The sequence below is a fragment of the Lagopus leucura genome, unplaced genomic scaffold, assembly GCF_019238085.1.
Source record: "Lagopus leucura isolate 7727_CA_CO unplaced genomic scaffold, USGS_WTPT01 Super-Scaffold_1, whole genome shotgun sequence".
Classification (NCBI taxonomy): Eukaryota; Metazoa; Chordata; class Aves; order Galliformes; family Phasianidae; genus Lagopus; species Lagopus leucura.
The window spans coordinates 20,740,356-20,758,870 of NW_024962250.1; the positions used below are offsets into that span (position 1 = coordinate 20,740,356).

The 18,515-nt window shown below is 39.8% G+C and overlaps 1 protein-coding gene across 1 annotated transcript; it reads left to right on the plus strand.

Annotated features, from left to right (window-relative positions):
• The first annotated feature begins 326 nt into the window (after positions 1–326).
• ZNF410 (zinc finger protein 410) lies at positions 327–17,673 on the plus strand. Its single transcript, XM_042871881.1, has 10 exons — positions 327–361; positions 1,773–1,967; positions 10,024–10,159; positions 10,469–10,702; positions 11,003–11,194; positions 12,039–12,198; positions 12,545–12,726; positions 15,238–15,327; positions 16,392–16,517; positions 17,030–17,673. The coding sequence occupies exons 2-10, from the start codon at positions 1,935–1,937 to the stop codon at positions 17,212–17,214; spliced, it is 1,338 nt and encodes a 445-aa protein (XP_042727815.1). The 5' UTR covers positions 327–361; positions 1,773–1,934; the 3' UTR covers positions 17,215–17,673.
• Positions 17,674–18,515: the final 842 nt, after the last annotated feature.

An 18,515-nucleotide genomic window follows, 5' to 3' on the forward strand; every position in this document is an offset into this window, starting at 1 on the left:
TACGCGTCTATCTCCTCATTTTAATGCCTGCTCAACCGGTCCACCTCGCTGAGTCAAAGGGCTCCTGAGGTCACCGAGTGTCTCAATGTAACCGCGCCCGCAGCTCAGTGCTCTGCGGAAATGACATGGGGAGAAAGTGCCGCGTGGGGCCGCTGGGCCGCCGCCGTGCCGGGACGGAGCCCGGCGGAATGCGATAGCTCAGCCCGAGCCGGCGGTACCGCCGGGAGGCCCCGGAGAAGGCGGCGCTGCGGTTCGGATGCGGCGCTCCTCCCGGCGCTCACCATAGAGCTGCGGGTGGCGCCCTCCTCAGCGTCGGCATTTCCGGGCGGCACCGCGTCACGTCCGGGCGGCGGAGATGCCGGTAAGGCTGCCGGGCGCTCCGCCGGGACTCGCTTTCTGCCGCGGGGCTGGGGCTACCTCCGCGCTGGCGGGAGGGAGGGTTAGGGCACGCGGCCCGCTGGTGTGCGGCCGCAAGGAGACGGCGCCGCGCTGGCCCCGGGCCGCGCCTGCCGCTCTCCCGGGCCCGTTATCCCGGGGCGGGCTGAGAGGTGAAGGAACGCGGCGGTAGGGCTGCGGGGCGGGGCGCTCCGCTTTGCTCTCGCCGCCATCGCTGCTGTCCCGACCCTGTGCGGCAGGTACACCGAGCACCGTGGGAACGCTTTTGATTCTCTGTTAGGTGGTTTTGTAATTGTGATAAATGGGAGGTGTGGCAGGAACTTCGGTTTGTTCACCTCTCATTAGTATCAAAGCCCTTTTTTGGTAGTTAGGAATTGTACATTCCTCCTTTACCTCGTAATCCAAAGAAGAATCGTACAAACATTGTACGATTGTCTGTGAAATAGCATCTGAAGAGAACTTACCTCACAAATCCATATACCTATCTGTGTCCATTAGAAATTTGTCACCACCACCAGTTCGACGTGTTAGAGAACAAGCAGAGGTTTCATAGTGATGAGGTGCACGTATTGCCTGTCAGACATTTAGATAATCCCCATATGGGGTTCAGTTCCTGTCCCTTGCATGCTGATGTATGTGGTTTTCAATCAGTTCCATACAATTCCAGGTAAACAGGATTCTCAATGAAAATTATACATTACAAGGAAAGCTCTTACAGTGGGTCCACAGGACCACTAAGATGATCAGAGGGCTGCAGCCCTCCTCCCCTATGAGGAAAGTTTGAGGGAACTGGGCTTGTTTAGCTTGGAGAAGAGAAGGCTCTGGGGAGACCTCATTGTGGCCTTCCAATACTTGAAGGAAGTGTATAAATAGGAGGGGGAGTGGCTGTTTACAAGGGTGGATAGTGATAGGACAAGGGGGAATGGTTTTAAACTGAGACAGATGAGGCTTAGGTTAGATATTAGGAGCAAGTTTTTTACATAGAGGCTGGCGACACTGGAGCAGGTTGCCCAAGGAGGTTTTGGATGCCTCATCCCTAGAGACATTCATGGCCAGGCTGGATGTGGCTCTGGGCAGCCTGGTCTGGTGGTTGGCAACCCTGCACACAGCAGGGGGATGAAACTAGATGATCATTGTGGTCTTTTTCCCAAGCTATTCTATGAAAGCATGGAAAATAGCCACTGAAAATCAGTTTCAGATGTTAAGATGTTATTTTGGTGGTTCAAGAACATTTGAAATGCAGAAACCTCTATGAGCTTTCTCATATACTTCAAAGTACATTCTGCAGTTACATGTAGTATCTGCTGACCTTTTCTTGCTCATGCTTTTTGTTTGTTCATTTCCATCTGTTTATGTTCCCTTTTTTATTGTTTTAGGTTAAACCAAGTATTTGGTCAACACAATTTTGTGCAGGAGGACCATCGCTTTGTTTTATACTTCAGAAAATATGAGAATAAGCAGAGTGTTGTTCTCTCCGAATTAAAAGTATATATCTGTGCCTTGCTGAGGACAGCTGCAGGAATCAAACACTTGAATCAATGTTATCGGATGAGTTAGAATCCAAACCAGAGGTGAGTTTGGTTCCCAGAGAAGTTCACAGACAACACTTAGGAAAAGTTCAGAGATTACTGAGTTTGCTGCTTAGATTTTTTTTTTCCTTTAGTGATACTTTCATTTTTTTGTGTATGATAAAAGATTGAAGAATACTTCAGGCTTTTTCCCTTCCTCTCAGGTTTAAGCCAATACTCTTGCCTGTTCTCAGGTTACATTTTTTTCTTTCAGTATTATAATGTTCTGTCTGTTAAAAGAATAAAATAAATTGCTGTACTGACTACTTCTTTTCCTCAAAAGAAACTGACTTTACTTGGCTTTAAGGAACGTGAATTATTATTATTATTATTATTATTATTATTTTTTTTTTTTTTTTTTACCATGAGCCAGTTCTGTTTTAAAAGTGCTCGTATTTCTAATAAGGAGTTGGCAGGAGCAGTAGATGATTGTACCTAAGGGTTCCCAGTTGCTCAGCAGGTTGAGGCTGCTTGCCTGTCCCCAGGCAAAAACATGTGTATGTGCTGTGCATGTGCAGCTGACTGTAGATATATGCACATCTAAAGTGTCTTTAAGAGATAAGCAGAAACAGTGTGAATGATGCAAAAATCCATGTTATTTCTTACAGGGTAATGAGGCTTAAAGTTTGTAAGCAGAACATGGCTATACCCAAAGTCATTTTGCACACATACTCACATTCACAGATGTCTTTTGCCTCTACCATAGAGAAAGTCTTTCTTGTACCTGTACCAGACCGACAGCTTTTTAGCCAATTTCCACTAGGAGCTTGGGTCTTTCCAGACTCTGGTTTCTTCCCATTCACATGTCTGCTGACAAGCAGAACACCTACTTGCAGGAGAAGTATTCAAGAACAGAGTTTATTTAGTAGAGAGAAGGAAATTTGAGGGGTTAACCTGTGACTAGGAACTCTGATCTCTCTCTCTCTTCTCCATGGTTCATCCTCCATTCACTTGGCTTCATTCTGCTGTTGATCTTCCCCCAAGATGTTGCATTATAAATTTTACGCATCTCCCCGTCCCTGTTGTGTCCTTTGCTTTTGATCTTTCCCATGATGCCTGTATGATCAATGAATATAAAGATGTTATAATTATGAAAAAAAAAAAACAAGAGAGTTTGACTAAGCAGGTTATAATAACAAAAAGAATAGATAGAAAGCTTACCCACATTCTGGGCTCACTGTAAAACTACAGAGGAGGAATCTCCAGAAGAGATCCTTCCCCTCTGGTAGTCAGCTCTTAAATGGGTCTAGGAGAGGTGGATTGCCTTCACCTGTGCTTCTCTGGCTGACTCATTGCTCACCTCAGGTGATCGATCAGAGGTTCAGGCCCTGATTCAGCAGTTCCCATTCTGGTAAGAGTAATAAAGACACTGTATCAGGTTCTGTAGTTTGCTTGATACAAGTCTGCAGTTGTTACCTTCAGCACAGTACTATCAATGCATTGTTTACTCTCTCCTGTTCCTGTCCCTTGTCTTGCTAGCTGATCTTTAAGGCTGAAAGCTGTCTTTGCGTTCCCTCACTTAAAAGAACAGAGGACTATAGCACTTTCTCTCTTTCTTTTCATCATTCTTAGCCTTATCTATGGTCATGGCAACTTAGAACTGTTAATGAAGTATACTTTGGGAGAGTTCACAGGTGTAAGCAAACTTGTTTTTGCTGAGCCTTCTCTCATTTTTTTCCAGTTCACTTGTGCTGTAGCAGATATCTTAAACCAGTGTCTTTTTTGGAAATGGTTATATGCTGGTAGCTTCGCACAGCCCTGGTAATGTGGTAAGGTATTTATAGCTTAACAAAGCCCTTCCAATCACACAATTCAGGAAGAATAGCTGCAAATTCACAAGAACCCTGAGTAGTCTCAGCTTGGGCTGCAAGGAGTTCTTTTCCTTTTTCTTTTGATTTTGCATAAGCTGCTTATGAATTTTCTCTAGGTTCTGGAATGGTAAGGTAGAGAGGATTTTGTGACCTCAGTCCTTTGGGGGAGAGGATTCCCATAGATTATTTCTGACAAAGAAGGGCCAGGATACTTGCAATGCTTGTTCCCTTACTACTCAAATGAACTGCGAGTGGGCCTCATTTTCCTTACGTAAAGTATTTGTTAATTAGGCATGTTTGCATAATAGTCCTGTTTTCCCGTAGAAGGGTTGTACTCTCTTCCCAGCAAAAGCAGAACATAGTAAGCCATTCTCCAGTAAGAACTGACCACTAGATGAATGCTACAGTGGTTGTAGAGCACATTTTTTCATACTGTCTTTTAAACTGTGTTCTTCAATCTTGATTAAGGCTGTTTTATTTTACAAATTGGAGTTTGTTTGTACTTGTGTATTACCCTCCTATACACACCTTTTTTCTGATTGTGAAAGCTGAGTGTTAAGTTAGTGAGTGTCCTTTAGAGAGAAGCAGGTAGATAATCTTTTGCAGATATTAGTTCCAGTACTTCTAAAAGTCCATCATGATTTTGTATTTGCTGATGAGCTGTGGCACCCTAATTCTCATAGCTACAGATATTTTTTCATATACTTTTACCATGTGAGAAAGGTATTCATTAAGAATTGACTATTTAAGCACAAATAACATGTATATTAATATTCATCAAGACACTACAGGTGGATTGCATAAGCATCATTTGTTTCGTTTTCTATCTCTCTGAAAAAGCAAACATTTAATACTTGAACAGGGACAGATCCTCCCATGATAAGATATCACAGAGCTGCTTGGAGAGTTTATAAAGGCTGTAAGGCATCTACCTTTTCATCTGCATTCCCTGCTCCCAAAGCTGTATTACTTGCATTCCTCAGGGAACTGATAAGATCTGCAATTTCCACATTCTAAGCCTTCAGAGTGAATCATTAAAATTGCAAGTATTTCCAGCCACCTCTACCACACTGGCCCATTGCAGAATGCTTTCTGCTGTCTGGGGAGCTTTACCACAGTTAACCAAGCAAATTACAGATCTGGTCTGTAAGTTGACATAGCTGTTGAATCTTTCCTCCTCAGCACCTCACAAGGAGGGATTCTTGTGAATTAATTCCCTGGACATTGTATGGTAGGAAAGTATCTTAGTTCCTAGCTGATCATCCTCCTACTGTGTACCCCCCTTTCAGTGGAGGGGAAAAGATGGCAAGGAAATGTTATTTTGACAGTTTGATTTTGTAGCAGTTCACTGGTTAAATTTAGAACAGAAACAGTATTCATTAAAACATAGTCCATGCTGCTCTGGGAGTTAATCTAGCCCTGCAGTGGAAGGACAGATTGGAACATCTGCACTAGAGCAACCTTCTTCTCTTCTCCTCCCCCCGCTCCACCACTCACTGCCCCCAACAAAGCAGCTGTGTCTGCCATTTCTTGGCATTTGAATCATCTTATAAAAGGGGTCTGTTTATGGGACACAATCTTCAAGCTGATTCATGCCAGATAGCCATTTGTTTCTTTAATGCATATGCTTTTTTCAGCAATGTCTAGGAGAGGTTCCCAGTTCCTTAAATATTTTTTTCTTCTCTTGGGTCAAGGACATTACCCAAATCTTCTTGGTGACACAAGCATTGTGTAGTGCTTGGGATGATGAGATACTGGGATCGTCCTCTCCTACTATTTCTCACTGAATAGCAGGGATGAAGATTATTTGAAGAGCCAGTAAAAATTTTACATTTTTCATACCTGCACTGTCTACATTACTTAAAGGGTTTTCAGAGTTCAGTATTTCAGCCAAGGGAAAGGAGAGTATATTTGAGAGAATAGTAAAGCAGAGCCAAAAGAAATTGTCCATAGGAAGCTGTAGTTGGACTTTGCTCATCCTATCCCCCCTTCTAGTGCTAATAGATTCTCTCCATAAATTTTGTACGTGGCCTTGAATCTCTAAGTTTACAATGTCTTTTTGCAGTAAATATAAAGATTTATATTGATACATTCCAAGTGACGTTTTCTTGCGCTTTTATTTTCTTAGCTATGGAGCAAAGCCATTTTACATCTCTTTTCTTTTTCCTTTTATGACTTGGCGATATTCTGTGCACTCATGTCATAAAAAGCCCTGTGGCTTTGCTTGCAAACCAGCTCTTTGGACATACTTACAGAGTGATCAGTCTCCTTCTTTTCATCAACATTTTATATCCACCACTTCAGGAGTACTCAGAACCCATCTGTATCCAGTTTGTGATGTCAGGTATTACAGAGTTACAAGATCTGATGAACTCCAGCACCCAGGAGATTCCTCCCCTCCTGGACCTTCACATAAGAGACCAGTGGATGATTTCTGGGTCCAGCCAGAAGTGAGGCTAAACTTGAATTGCAAATGAATGCAAACCCCATGAATGCATGTGCAGTACCAACATGTACGATATAAACACTAACATGAGTAGAAGGACTGTACCTTTACAGGCACCCACAAACAGCATTCCCACAGAACAGGAAAACCACTGATCTGCTATTCACCAGGAAATTAGGCTTGAAATTTGCTGACATCTCATACACATCCTAATATGTGTGATGGACACACATACACAGTCATGGATCTGTCCAGTCTCTATCAGACCTTGAGTCCTTCCAGCATCTGTATCCAACCTTTGGTAGGTTTTTTTTTCCCAATCTGTCCTCTGGGCAGAATTTTCAGCTTCTAAATCATGATTTTCTCCAATTCACAGGCTAGTTTGACTTGAATTTTACTCAATGAGCACACTTGACAACTGTTTAGGAGCATTTGAGAAGACAGGATGGGCACAGCCCTGACCTACAGCCTGCTAATTGGTCAACTCCTTTTATCCTCATCCATTCCTGTTCCCACGGTTATTCCTCCCCTATCTACCTTGATCTTCATCCCCCCCACCATGATCTTTCCCTATTCCCAAGGGGCTGCTTAGGACATTGTAATAATAAATTTTACTCAGTATTACAATTCCTGACGTGTCCTATGAGAAGCTTATTCTTTTCTGTAAGGCCTGTTCTGGAAACCCTTGATGATATTTTCCTTCCTCTTACAAAGTTTCTGGTTGAATTTCTCCAAGGTCAGACCCAAATTGTTCACATCCACCCCATCCATCATTGTCCCAGGAGTTCTGATCTTTGTTACTCTCTCATCTGCAGTTTCTTATTCTGTGTATTTGTGTATGTTATTTATTACCACTTCTGTTCCTTTTTTTTTTTTTTTTTTTAAAAATGTTGGATAGCCAATTACCAAATATTCTTACAGTTCCCTGTTTGCTTTCAGCTGTAAAACCAAAATGTGGTGTTTGTAGTGATTTTTTCCCCCCAACATTCCAAGTTGCTGTAGTCACAACACTATTTAATGATTTTTAACAGAATAAAGATTTCTGAAAGTAGCTAGCTGTTAAGAGCTAACTTACACATTAAAATTTGTATTTTCCCTTAACTGTTTACAGGGTTGAGAAAGGTATGTTTGATATATTCTAAGTTTTTGTGATTTTTTTAAATTGTACATTTTACTAATGAGAGTGATTCATATTCTTATATTTTCTTCTGTTTCTTTTGGCCCATAATTGTCCTTACTAGTTTGTTATTACTTCACAAGGAAAATTAAAATGATATTTTCTGGGTATCTATTTTGTGGCTGCTGCATTCTGCTTTTCCCTAGTGGCTCAGTGTTGCAGTAGAGTGGAGGCTTTGGAGCAATGCTTGTCTATTGTAGGAGGAAAAGTTTTATTTAAGGCCATCTGTACAGAAACAGAAGTGTTCATAAAAATACACACTTCATAATGGAGTGGGCTGCAGTAGAGATCAAGGCCAACTTTGAACTGAATGATAGTCCCATAAATTAGAACTATTTTGTTGCTCAGATTTCAGTCCAGTTTCTTGTTGCTTTGTCACCCATCTTCTATCTCTTACTTTTTCCTTCCACTGTGTATTTCTTGGTCTTAAACTAGAATGCAAATCCTTCGGGGTGGCAACCTCTTATTGCCCATATCATTTTTGAAAGTATAGACATCATTCTTTCTTCTGGCTAAGGAGTGCATTGTTCTGTAATATAGCCAATAGGAGAAAAAGAAAACCACTAAGCTTTTGAACTGCAGTTTGGCTCTTGACCTAGTTCAAGTGGCATACTGGTATTAAAGTGGGTTTAAGATAGTGCTTACCTTTGCATTTGTCAATGAGAGTTGGCTGCTGCTCAGGTAGGCATGCTGGGGAACACCCAACCCAGGCAGGGCAAGACCAGCATTCTGTGCTGTAGCACCTGAATGCAGCAGGCAGAGGGAGATGCTGGTAACAGGATCCATCAATAATTTTAATTAAGGCAGTGTGAACCATGTCTGGTGCCATCCAGGTAGTCTGGTTAGGAACAGCAGCAGATGGGGCTGAAGTCACTGCTGTAGCAGAGGTTCAACATCCATCCAAGAGATGAGACCAGAAATAGAACTGAAGATAGCTAGAACTACAGCTTGGGAAGAGAAAAAGGTCCTAGGCTGAGCTTAAATTAAATAGGTCTCTGGTCAGTGGGTGTGAGTGGGCCTCCGGGTGAGACCACTCGGGGCAATTAATGCCTCACAACTCTCTCTCTCTCTTAGAGGTAAAACTGAGGAAGCATCAGCATTGCCAGCATTTTCATGAGAGGATGTATGCATAAAGGGATAAAAGCCTAAATGATTAGGTACTCTCTTGTGTTCTTTGTAGCTTCTTTGGTTTAAGGTACTTGGTTCTGCTGTGGGACAGGCTTAAAAGGCTGGTATCTGTTACAGAAATTGTTTAGATTTGGGTGTCAGTGGTTCTGAAATTTAAGTGTTACGGCAGTCACAAAATAAATGTGTAGTATAAGGATTAGATAATGAATGACTGTGAGTTTTGTTGTTGTTTCAAGTGGATTGTGATTAAGTGAGAGGAGCATGCTATCCTTTTTTTACTTGCTTTTTTTTTGACCCTGATGAACCATCACACTGCACAGATAACTCCATCTGGGCTCTACATGAATGCATGAAGTTTAATAAGGAGACAGGATGGACTGTGAGAGTGGTTAAGCATGGGTTTTAGCCAGGCAAATGAATTGACTGACTTATGACTTGACTACTTAAACACAATAGGTCGCTTTTGTGTCCATCTTTTTCCATATTCCTGTGTTTGTTCTGCCTAATCCACCTTGAACCCCTCCTCTGTCTGCCGTTGGCCTTTTTCTTGGACAGTGTTCTGTATCATCTCCCACATGTCTCATCAAGTTTGGGAATGCATCCCAGAATAAGTCCGTTTCACACAACAGTCCCCCTTACTTTGTATTATTTCTTCTGCTGAATTCCCTTACTGGGTGGGTTTTGTATAGTCAATGAATATAAAGATGTTATAATTATTAAACAAACAAGAGAGTTTGGCAAAGCAGATTACAATAACAAAAAGAGAATAGAAAGCTTACCCCCATCCTGGTTTCACTGCAAAACTCCAGAGGAGGGATCTCCAGAAGAGCTCCTTCCTGCTGGCAGTCAGCTCTTAAATGGGTCTAGGAGACATGGAGCCAGGTTCTCATACAGCACTAAAGATGATGGCTGTAATTATTCACCTATGATGGTTTTAGTGGTAGTTGATTTGGACAGCTGAGACTCTGGGCACACCTCCCCCTTTTCATCTCAATCTTGTTCCTCTGAGTCCTGCCTGCCAACTTCGAATAGCCATTAGTCAGACATTTTGCAGCCTGTCTATTGCCTTTTTTTAATTTAAAAGGCCGACTTGTCAAGTGTTTAAATATAATATAAAAAAAGCAACAACAACTATTTCAAAGATTGATCATGGAGAACATTTACATAGGAGGTGATAGTGCAGTAAAGTTCAATTTCTAAAAGATACATTAAAGAGAACATGAAATGGTCTGCTTAACCTTCAGTATATTCTGCAGTGATCCAGAACTTGTTTTTTATTGTTTGTTAAATAAATGAGATTTTTGTAGATATTTTACAAATGACAAATACAAATGATATGTTCTTTGTCATTAATGTAATGAAGAGCTTATAGTCACTCTGATGGTAATAAATTATCTTTTATGTCTCTTACAAAAGACAGGCGGGGGAATTCCTGCAATTAAGTAGGATTAATATTTTATGCTACTCTCCATCTAATCTTCAATTTCTTTTTTCCAGCTGCTGGTTCAGTTTGTTCAGAATACTTCTATTCCACTAGCTCAAGGGCTGGTGGAATCAGAGCCAAAAGACATCACCTGTCTTTCTCTCCTTCCTGTTACTGAGACCTCAGAATGCAACAGACTCATGTTACCAGGTAAAATCTATGCAGTGGATCTTTGTGAGCATGCTGTTTATAAAGCTGTCTTAAATACTTCTCTGTGGTGCATCATCCCTGCCTCTTGCAGATAATGCATTCCAGTGATGGAGGAGCAAGTTCAGAAGAATGACTGAAACTTTTCTCATCTAACAGTGAAGTCAGACTAGTCAGAAATATCCTTTCTTCCCAGTCTCTCTCAAGTTTTTTGTTTGTTTTTGTTTTTTTTCCTAGACAAATAACTTCTTAAGTATCTTTTCATCATAGTATTTTTATACTTTTTGTTTTCTGTTATATTTTCCTCACCAGATGATGAAAGAGATCTCACTTCTCCAAGTCACACTAGTTCTTCCAAAGATGTTTCTTCATCTGCTGTGTTGAGGAGCCTCCAGGTAAATGTGGGCCCTGATGGAGAGGAAACAAGAGTACACAGTGTACAGAAACCACCTGAACTTCTGTCATCTCCAGAGACTTCCAGTTTATTGCAAGACCTACAGCCCAGTGACAGCACTTCATTTATTCTTCTCAACCTAACAAGAGCAGGTAATTCTCTTGTTTACCATCTGGCTGGGTATGTCTCAGACAACAGAATGCAGGAGATGCATAGTACATCTCTGTCCCTGCCGCTTACGAAAGGGAAACGTCACAAAATTTTCTGGACATTGTTGGATATTCCAGCAGTATTTAATTATCAACAGCTTCCTACAGTACAGAGAGTGAAGATGTTTTCATTGCAGCAATTACACCTATGCAGTGAATGCTAGCTTCTGGGAAGGAAAATAAATTTCCTTCTTCCATTTATTACATTATCCATCTGTTTGATGAAGTTGTCTTCTTTTCTAGGGCTGGGCTCTCCAGCAGAGCACTTGGTGTTTGTTCAAGATGAAGTAGAAGATTCTGGGAATGACTTTCTCTCTCATGATAGCACAGACAGCAGTACTCCGTGGTTCCTGCGAGTGCAAGAATTGGCCCATGACAGTTTAATTGCTGCAACTCGAGCACAGCTCGCTAAGAATGCCAAAGCAAGCAATAATGGTAGGATGTCTCCTGATTGTGTCTTAGAGGTTGAACGTTCCACACAAGACTCCTAGCTTCATATTGTTTATTCCTCTCTCTTTCACTCTTTCTCACTTCTAAGCTATTCTGTGTGTCCTCTAGCAGCAACAGAGAGTTACGCAGAACAATCATGTAATTTTTCTGTAATATAAATAGGCTCCTCAGTTTTTCTCAGAGAATGAACTTCAGTGAAGCCAGCAGTGCCATTGCAGTCCCTGTGTTCTCTGGTACATGCAAAAAGTATCATTCTTACTACAGCTGTTTTTCTTTTAACCTTCATTTTCACTTTCAGATGTATTTTTAATGCATATCATAACTTATCCTTTTTTCTTTCCAGCTACTCTAGGTACTGAGATGATCTATCTGAGGAGTACGTGATTGTATTTAGACATATTTTTGTGACAATTACTTCAATTAATAATTGCAAAGAAATGCAGCATCCCTTTTTAGCTAAAGTGTTTTTAAAAATATTACTCTGACTGCTACTTAAAATTGGATGGTTGTTATTGGTATAGAGACTGTTTTTACAGTTTTTGGTGCGTTGGTTTTCTATCCTTCTTGTGATGAGGCTCATCTGGTAGCAGGTTGTATGATACAAACAGTTTGCTGGCAGTAGTCTATGGTCCTGGAGAGGATTGTGAATCTGTGTCAGATCCTTCTTATGGGTTGGGTAGCAGCACGTAAGACATAGTAAACAATTAGTAGCCTGCCACATCTCTGCTTTACAGTCTTGTATCATGTTTTATGCTGTTTTTATCTATTAGATTTGATGCGTTTTACTAATCTGCATCTTTTTAAGATTTTGATGGGCTTTTTATTCCAGGTGAAAATGTTCATCTTTGCTCAGGAGATGGGCAGCCGAAAGACTCAAGCCCCATTCCTCACTTATCTCGTATGGAAAGGAAGTTGAAATGCACAGTTGAAGGCTGCGATCGGACATTTGTGTGGCCAGCTCACTTCAAATATCATCTGAAAACACATCGGTGAGCAGAATAAAGTCACACGTTGTCATGACTTTGAAAAAAGATGCTCTGTAGCTGGGAAAGCATTACCTTTTGATGTCAGCAAGCTGTGGAAACCTGGTAAAACTTAGAAATAGTGGGCCTGCTGCTTGCTTCATATGGTCAGTTATGTTGAAACATTTTGGTTAGACAGGTTATTTTTGAAGTTTCTTATTAGTGTTGGATTTAGAATATTTCTGTTTCAGCATGTCTTCAATAAAGATGTTTTTTATTTTTATTTCAACAACCTGAAAAAGTTGAGTGTTGATGAAGAATACATTGAAGAAGATGGTAATGAAACAGCTTTTTTTATTTTATTGCTTTGCAGGAATGATCGTTCCTTCACCTGCCCAGCAGAAGGCTGTGGAAAAAGCTTTTATGTCTTGCAGAGGCTGAAGGTGCACATGAGAACTCACAATGGTGAAAAACCCTTTGTTTGTACAGAGCTGGGTTGTGGGAAACAATTCACAACAGCTGGAAATCTGAAGAACCACCTACGAATTCACACTGGTGTGTTTTAGACTTCATCTATTTGTGGTCTGAAGAAGTGGGGTCTTAAGTGAGGAATAAAGCACTGCCTCCTCCATCATCAAACTCTTGAAAATATTATGCTTGTATATCTCTGGCCTTCTTTAATGTCCCTTTTCAAATGAATAATAAGTGAACACCTCTGCTGTAATTATTTTCATAAAGAAGCTATTTTAAATTCCTGAAAAGCACAATAGCTTAGATGTTTCTTCAGTGTGAGTCCTGGTAGACAGTTGTAGCTATACTGACATTTGGCTCAATCTGCCTACCTTATGCTGCATGTAGAATGACTGTGTGTGAGAGATTTAGGGAAATGAGTACAGTGGGATGAGTATAAAAAATCAGCAAAATCTCATAGAAAAAGGCATTAGTTGAAGAAAGCATTTTGGCATGCAAACTGCTCTATTTGTAGTAATGCTAATTCGGGATGTCGCCATATATTGGATCCTATGTACTCTCAACTAATGCACAATCTTTTATATTAAATAAAAGAAGAACCTTTATTTCACAGTGCTGTATTTTATACATGGTTTGTTTATGCTGCTTCATGTGCAGAATTCTGCCTTGTCAGTATTTTTAGAAGTTTTGCCAGCCAAAGTCTTGACAGTGTATAGAGTGCTTTACAAGCATTTACCCTAGAAAGGTGTTTGAAGAGCTGCAGAAGTTCCTTCTGAAATGATCAGCTGTTTTAATCTAAGTTAGCAAAGTTGTTAGTGAATATTTTGGAAGCTTTGCTTGTTTGTTTTTTAAGCCTCAGGGTTAATGCATCACTGAAACAAATGGCCCAATCCAAGCCTCCCAGAATGTTTTTGGAGGATTCCCTGTTGGCCTGAGAAGGTAGTGCTGCATTACAGCTGGTTAACATTTCAAAATAAACTTGAGAACTGGGAGAGCACAACAGCCTCTCTTGTAAAATGAAATTCCCAGTTATGTGGGCTGCTGGCAGCTGTACGTGCTTTCTGCCTTAAACACTACCTTCTGCTGGGTACTTTGTAAAACGCACAGGGGAAAAAGTTGCTGTTTTAAAGGCATTTGCAGTCTAACTAGCAAACATGGTTTGGGGGCAGATGTTAGGATGTAGTTAAAAGTGATATATGCCAAAAATAAAATTTTGAATATACAGTAACCATAGTTTGTACAGGTGGGGGTTTTTGTGTGTGTGTGTTTAAAGCTCCCAGCCAAAGCTTAAACAATGTAAATAGGCCCAGGTAACTCATGCTCAATCTTCTACAGTAGTGTTCTGCAGTCAGCAGAGTAGTAGCTTCTGGAAGAGTAAAAGATGTCTTTCTAAAATGCGTTTTGATAACATGTGATTAAGGGCTTGATGAGATCTAAGTTATAAACTGCAGATATACAAATACATCTAAGGTTTCTTATAGATGGAATTTTATGCTGTTGTTTTTGTCAGTGGTAGTTTTTCTTTCTTTCTTTCCAAGCGTTAAATAGTTATAAAAAGAGAGAATTTACAAATAGTGTTTGGGAATCTGGTACTTGTTTCAGTTCTGTAACACCAACTGATCTGTTAAATGCTACAGCAGATATGAAGCTGAGAAATGAACTTTAGAGAGAGGAGTTTTAAAGGCAAAATCACAGTAGAAACAACTTAAAAAATAAGTTTGCGCTTGAAGAGCTACATACATGTTAGACAAAATAACTTCAAAATAACTGAAGTAGCTTGCTTAATCTATGAAGTTGTTATTCTGACACAGTAGCGTAAAAAAAGGCTTGAAATTGTACTTTTAAGCATGGCATATTCAGATCTTTAGTGGGATGTTGCAGGCAACAGTTAGCTTTGATTTTATTTAAGGCATTAAAGAGGAGTTTAGAACAGATTAATTACATTACAGTGCACTAATACAGTCATCTCCCAATTTATGATCATGTAGACAAATGCAACATTAGCTCTGGAGGTATATACAAATAGCGACTTTCTGTCTATGAGAACAAATTGTGCCTTGAATTACTGTTCTTTTGTGAATAAATATAAATGACTGACACATCTCTGTCAGGTTTTTGCCAAGGTCATCCTGATCTGAAATAAAGTATAGAATTTGATATGAAGGAAAATACAGCTAATAGCATTTTTGGCACTGAGAGGCAGAAAGGCAATAGGATCCTGGGAGTTGCTCAAGCATGAAGATAGTTCTTAAGACCTGCATATAAATGCTGCATCATTCCAGACCCTGTTTTATTACTCTTTTGGTATTTATTCACTTGGAAGATCTCTTTAGAAACAGAGCATCCTTTCTTATCTGTCAGTTAATGATGACCTAAGAATATTTAGGAAGAGAATTTGAACGTTTCCTCTTGAAAGTTGATAATGAGAATGCTTTATAGAAGATTTAGGAAGCATATTTGTTATTTCTGTTGACTTTGGTTACATGTATGGCCGTAAAGGAGAATGAGGTAGAGATCTTTAGGCAGTTCTCAGTGATTTGGACAATCAAATCAAGTTGTGAACCCAAACTATAAAAACTTACTTTTCCTTTCCAGGGGAAAAACCCTTTCTGTGTGAAGCACAGGGATGTGGTCGTTCCTTTGCTGAGTACTCCAGCCTTCGAAAACATTTAGTTGTCCACTCAGGTAAGAGGCTTCATTTGATATGCTGTGATTTAACTGAGAAAAGAACTTATCAGATTTTTATTTGACTTCCTGAAGAAAAATGTTCTGTTTTCTACAGAATTTTTGGCTGTGCTTTTTGACAGTTTTCTTTGTGGTACCTGTGGCCTGCACAGTTTATTTTATTTTTTCTAAATGATATGTTTCTAAATTCGAACTACATTTTTAAAATCTATTTTCTAAAGTGTTTTTAAGATGTCATGAAGTTGAATATCTCTTTCATAGCTGCCATTTTCTTATTTTAAAAAGAGAATCTAGCATAGCTTTACATTAATCGAAACCATTCAGTCTCTCATGATTGAATTTCTGCCATAGGTAGAGGATTTTTTTTTTTGGTAATACCACATACTTGTGATCTAATGCTACAAAACATTAGATGGACATTTTGTGCGTATTTCAAAGCTTCTGCTTTCTGTTTTGATTGATCTATCTTAAATATCTTCAGCACAATATAAATATGACTTGTTTGAAGAAGGGATTATCTTAGTTCTCCATGCTTTTTATAACATCTGTCTTCCTGGTTTGTAGCTACTGATCTCTCTCTTATTGATATCATACTTGGTTGTAGATGGGAGGAATGATAGACTCCTTTGTCTGTCCTCTGTGGAAATCCTTTTATAGTGACACTATCATTCAGTATCTACTCAGTCATGTTAACCAGATGCTGTACTTCTATTGTCTGATCAGAAGCTCACCTCTGATTTCTTGCTTTCGGTCAGTTTGTACTCTAGCTTATGAGATACTGAGTAAGAGATTTCAAATAACTCTCCTCCTATATATCAGACTTTATTTTACTCTTCAGAACTGAGTTTTCCAACAGCTGGCAACATTGGTGTCTAAAACTCATGCTCTGGAAGCTTACTGCTCTATAGGAAACTATTTCTCACTTTTTTTTTTTTTCCACTGATATTTAGCACAAAGGGTATCAACAGCCATTTAAAAACAGCGCTATTTGACAGCTTGTTTAATGAGATCTTTATTCCCAATTTGTTAATTCATAGGATACTTTTTCCCCCTTTTTCTCCCAGGAGTGAAGCCCCATCAGTGCCAAATTTGTGGGAAGACATTTTCCCAGAGTGGTAGCAGAAATGTGCATATGAGGAAACATCACTCCCGAATTGGAACAGGTGGCAGCAGAGAGCAGGAACAACCAGGTAAAGAGGGGAAAAGTGCACAAATGAAGTGGGTGGTCAAAGGGAAGGGGAGAGACCACGAGACAGTAAGGAATAGAAGACTGTTCCTCTTGGTGTTGAGAATGGATTGCTCACTCTCTCCTTTTCTACGATAGAAGACAAAGTTATTTCTGTATTGTGATTGAGGTGGATTGTTTTATTTTAAAAATTAAGATGAATCTCTTTTTTTTTTTTTTGCATTAAAGTTGTTCCATTTGTTATATATATTTTTTGCTGTAAGAAGCCTTGTGTAAATTATTTCAAGAAAAAGGCAAACCTGCCTGAGATCCTGACATACTAAGGTTCAAAACAAAACAGAAAAATATAGGAGTTACCATCCATTGGAGATCCAGGTGCTCAGAGTGGTAACTGATAAACCTGATAAAGCAGGTGACTAATGAAGAAGTCTGTACAAATTGGAGGAGGTGAAGGGATGTGTCATATGCTGTGGTATCATTACGTGATTTTGTTTTACCCCTTTTTTTCCACAACAGAGTCGTTGATGGGCAGTAGTTTGCTGGAAGAATCTACAGTGCATAGTAAGAATCTCATCTCTGTGAACTCTCAGCCCAGCCTTGGTGTGGAGTCTCTACATCTGCCAGATACTGAGTCTATTATTGGAGTAGAGGAGGGTGAGACCGGCTGCTCTTTCTTCCGCCCTCTTATATGTAGTGACTGAAGTGGGATTGATTGCTCCTCCTAGAGACTCACCATGTTGCAGTGGGATGAGTAAGCGTTGCTTTAACTGTGCACAGAGCGAGTTGGGTAGATGGCAAACAAATGATAATGCTGGAGCTGGAGAAGACATACTGGACCAAGTTTCTCCCTGCAGAGCTCGAAATGTGGTCTACTGCTTACATGTCATTTAGCCCATGTCGTGGAACACCATTTCAAAACTGTTCATGCAGTCCATTCTCCTAAAGCCTAAAGCACTTGTTATACTGGAGCACTTAGAAGTTCCAGTTAAGGACCAGGATCTCATTGTGCTGGGCACTGTACTGAATGTGCAAACATTCAGTATCTTGAGCAACAGACCTTTCATACTTTACCTTCAGAGACTATATTCTAATACATCTCACTGTCAGGAGCTGACTTAATACCTGAAATAAATGTACGACTTGGTATCATTTAATTACAACTGCTGTGTTCTTTTCCAGTTGCTTCTTTCCTGAAATTTTCTTTGATATATTAACCTCTATAAATTACTCTACCATGTAGATGTTTTGAATTTTTGTTAAGATAAAGTCATTTTTTTCATTCATTCTGTTCTTCATATGCTGTGATTCTGTGATTCAGAATTAGCATTATTAAGGAAGCAGAATTTTGCTGAGATACTCTGCCTTTGTTATGGCTCCTGTGTGAAGAAGATGAATTTATATTGCTCCCCAGCTAATGTAAATGTAGTGCTGCTGTTGGTAAAGGTATTTACAATTTGGTAAAGATATTACAATTTCAGTCTAGGGGACAGCACTCAGCAGATGCAATGTGTAGAATGCTGAACTGAAAAGAAGAGGAAAAAAAATAAAACCAAAACAAAAACAAAAAAAGCCCCACAAGCCTGAGCTTAGGTTTGTTGGAGATTCTTTGCATCAGTAAAGACTGCTGAAACACAACATGTTGAGCTATGCCTCAGCATGAACTGATTTCTTTGAAAGTGTTACATAGTAACCCAAAACCCTGGGGCCCTAAATTCTAAGTTCTAATACTCTTTGTGATTTTCAATGCCACAAACTCAGTTTTATGTATCTATCTAATTGCTAGCTGTTACAGGTACTGTATTTTTATTTGGTGATGAGGAGGAATTGTTATGGAGAAATGGATTGAGCTAAAGAAGATAAAAGAAGACACAACTTCCATTTATGTGTGGAAAAGATCAATGAAGAAATTGGACAATGCAGGAACACTGATAGTCATTATAAAATCTTCCAATGTCAAAGTGTTCTGACATCACAGCTCTCAGAAAACAGGTGGTAAGGGTTT